At 36.1% G+C, this 3,884-nt stretch overlaps 1 protein-coding gene across 1 annotated transcript in view; it reads left to right on the top strand.

The window, feature by feature from the left end:
• Positions 1-1,589, top strand: part of LOC118478097 (ATP-dependent 6-phosphofructokinase-like) — a gene marked incomplete at its 5' end in the record, with an annotated part of 6,367 nt that extends 4,778 nt beyond the window's left edge. The window contains 1 exon segment of the mRNA XM_035971042.1: positions 1,467-1,589. Coding sequence (XP_035826935.1) covers positions 1,467-1,589 — 123 coding nt within the window.
• Positions 1,590-3,884: the final 2,295 nt, after the last annotated feature.

Below are 3,884 nucleotides of genomic sequence, written 5' to 3'. Positions count from 1 at the left end.
GGGGGAGAGCAGATATGGTCATGTTCCGACTGCAGTGACCCCAACACATTGGACAAGTAAGACAAGTAAGTAAGCTAGCTCTATGCACCTTACAATCATATGATTACCATATCAGATCCAATAGCATTCCCGGAAATCATACAGTGAAAGTTTTTTGCAAGTGCAGATCTGTAGTAAATAACAAATAATGTATTTTTTCGAACCATGTTGCGGTCTTAGAATTTGGAAACGGCTTTTTATCTCCTCAAAATTAAAGTTATATGTTGTCGACTACAGCCTGGCACTTACAGTAAAATACAAGTTACATCCATTGCTGAAAGTGTAATGACCGACTTAAAAATCAACCAAAGTATTATGATATAAATATAAACAAAGCTGTAGCGTGCTTCAAAGACGACAACTAAATCTAGGTTTTAGAACTAGAAGAAAGTTATTTGTTGTTTATTACAGTTTGGCACTTACAAAATACTATAGATTGATTTCATTACTAAGCGTGCAACGACCGACATTAAAATGCACCTTAGTAATTTGGATTTTTTTAAAAAGCTGTTTCCAGTTTTCAAGACAGCAAGTAGGTTCTAAATCAAAGTTAAAAGGTGTCTACTACAGCTTGGCACTTACTAAAAAATATAGATATTACATCCATTACTAAAAGTGTAAAACCCTAAATAAAAATTAACCTTGACAAGTTTGAAGAAAACTATAGCTGTTTCTAGCATCTATGACCACAACCAGGTTCCAGAAGATAGTAATTGTTTATTACAGCTTGACATCTACAACAACATCAAAAATAGATTTCTTTCATAACTGAAAGTAAAGCTCAATATAAAAATCAAAGTAGACACTTCGGATAAAAAATAAAGTTGTTTCCAGCTTCTAAGACCACAACTAGGTTCGCAAAAAAACTGATTAGTTGTTTACAACAGTTTGACGCTTATGAAATACTATAGATTATTACATCCATAACTGAGAGTGTGCCTGCCCCCATGGTTTGGGGGATTATAAATAGACCTAGTGCCCCATCTGCAGGAGGTTAACCCCCCCCCCGTGACGAAATGTCGCACATGGACCCTAACCCTCAACGATTCATGGGTGACATCTTCTTTTGTGTATCTTCCTCTTCTCCTTCCTTGTTTCTTTCTCCTTCTGTCTCTTCATCCACCGCTGACCTCATGTGCAGCAAAACTGAAGATCATCCATCGTTGACCGTGAGGTGCGACTGGTGTGGAGGGAAACCGAGTACCTGATGGTTGGTGTGAGATCAATCTGCGCACTGTCCCTCGCCAACACACCTCTTTGGTCCAGGTTTTCCTCTTAGACGGGAGGGTGGCACCGCCCATGCCATTCAATCGGCAAGAAGATTACAGTTCTAAACCTTTTCAAGACTGGTGATGCACTACGACATTCTTTGGGATACGTCTCTGCAAATGTCCAAAAGTTTTCCTCTGGTGCACACTCTTCGTCAGGTGCCCATGGGTAAAAAGAACTGGCCGGACTTGAACGGATCACAAACTTCGGAGGTATTCCTTGTGTATCCGGGCGAGACGAAAAAAGAAACCAATCGAAGGGCGTGGTCTGCAGTCAAATAAGGCAAAATAATTTGGGTGAAAAAATAAAGCTGTTCTAGCTTTTACGACTGCAAGAAGGTTTTAAAAGAAAGTTTTATTTTGTCTACTACAGCTTGGCACTTTCACAAAGACATACATTACATCCATTATTAAAGGTAGAACGACCAACCCAAAAATAAGACAAAATGATTTGGATGAAAAATAAAGCTCTTCCATCCGCTACGACTTCAAGAAGGTTCTGATAGAAAGTTTTATATTGTCTAATACAGCTTGACACTTTCAAAAAGAAAATAATTACATTCATTAATGAAAGTGAAACGACAGACCTAACAAAGGGAAAATTATTCGGGTGAAAAAGTAAGATGTTTCAGCTTTTAAGACCGAAAAAGGGTTCTAAAAATACGTTTTGTCTACTACAGCTTGACATCTTCTAAAAATATCAATTACTTCCGTTTTTGAAAGTGTAGCGACAGACCCAAAAACAATCCCAAATTATTAAATAAAATGTAAAGCCTTTTCTGGCTTCTAAAACCACTAGTGATTTTTAAAACAAAGTTACATATTGCTTAATATTATACAACTTGGTACTTTCCAAAAAAAGATAAATTACGCCCATTTCTGAAAGTGTAACGACCGACCTGAATATAAAGCCAAAAGTTTATGGTAAAAAAATATTACAGCTTTTATGACCACAAAAAAGGTTCTAAAACCGTTTTTGTTGTCAACTATAGCTTAGCACTTTCAAAAAGATATCAATTACATCTAATACTAAAATATTGTAACGACCGACCCTAAAGAAGGCCAAAATAACTTGGATGAAAAATAAAGCTCTTCCATCTGCTACGATTACTAGAAGGTTCTAATAGAACGTTTTATGATGTCTACTTCAGCTTGGCATTTTTTTAAAGATATCAATTACATCCATTAATGAAAGTGTAACGACCAACCCAAAAATAAGCCAATGTAATTTGAATACGAAATAAGGTTTTTTCCCAATACAAAGACCACGAGTAAGTTCTAAAACAAAGTTATTTATTGTCTTCTACAGCTCGGTACTTTCAAAAAACGATAAATTATACCCATTTCTGAAAGTGTAACGACCAATTCAAAAATAATGCAAAAACTTTGGGATGTAAAGTAAAGCTATAAAAGGCTCTACGATCGCATGAAAGTTCTAAAAAAAAGTTTATTTTGTCTAATATAGCTTGACACTTTCAAAAAGATATCAATGGCATACATTATTGAAAGTGCATCAACCGATCCAAAATAAGGCAATAAAATTGGAATAAACAATAAGGCTTTTTTCGACTACTAAGACCATAAGTAATTTCTAAATCACTGTTGTTTATTGTCTTCTACAGTTTGGTGCTTTCAAAAAAAGATAAATTATACACATTCCTGAAAGTGTATCGACCAACTTAAAAATAATGCAAAAACTTTTGGATGAAAAATAAAACTGTTCCAGCTTCTACGGTCTCAAGAAAATTCTTAACCAAAGTTTTATGTTGTCTAATACAGCCTTACACTTTCAAAAGGATACCAATTATATCCATTATTTAAAGTGTAACGAGCGACCCAAAATAAGGCAGTGAAATTGAAATGAACAATAAGGCTTTTTTCCGACTACTAAGACCACAAGTAAGTTCTAAAGATCGTTATTTATTGTCTTTTACAGCTTAGTACTTTCAAGGAATAATAAATTATACCGTTTTCTGAAAGTGTAATTAAACAATAAAAACAAACATCTATGAATAGATATGGGAAAGGGGTGGGAGAATAGGGAGAGGTGGGTAGATAGAAAGAGATAACGATAAGAGTAGAGAGGAACAAAAAGAGAGTACCAGAAAAAAGGAGGGAGACAGGGAAGAGTCGGGTGAGAAAGAGAGAGGTGAGGATAAAGATAGAGAGGGATAGACAAAGAGATAGAGTGCAAAAAATAGGGCGACGGAGAAAGCGAGAGGGTAGATGTGCGAACGGGCAAAAAGTGAAAGAAACTGATAGAGAATAGAAAGAAAGAAAGAAGGAAAAAGAGTGGGGAGGGGAGGTTAAGAGCTGAAAGTAGACGGATTGTCTCTTAACGGTATGTTTGTCTTGTCCGAGTGAGTGAGAATATGAACCTCTCATTTTGCTGATTAGGAAACTTTGGAAAAGATGACGTAATGGGAACACAACAATTAATACTGACAATTACACCGCATATTATGCGTTAGCAGAAGTATTATTGAAAAGGACGGAGAGAGAGAGAGAGAGAGAGAGAGAGAGAGAGAGAGAGAGAGAGAGAGAGAGAGAGAGAGAGAGAGAGAGAGAGTGTTTTAC

Source organism: Aplysia californica, unplaced genomic scaffold (assembly GCF_000002075.1).
Source record: "Aplysia californica isolate F4 #8 unplaced genomic scaffold, AplCal3.0 scaffold00365, whole genome shotgun sequence".
Lineage (NCBI taxonomy): Eukaryota > Metazoa > Mollusca > Gastropoda > Aplysiida > Aplysiidae > Aplysia > Aplysia californica.
Note: the sequence above shows the minus strand (reverse complement) of the source record. Positions and strands in the feature narration are given on the sequence as shown.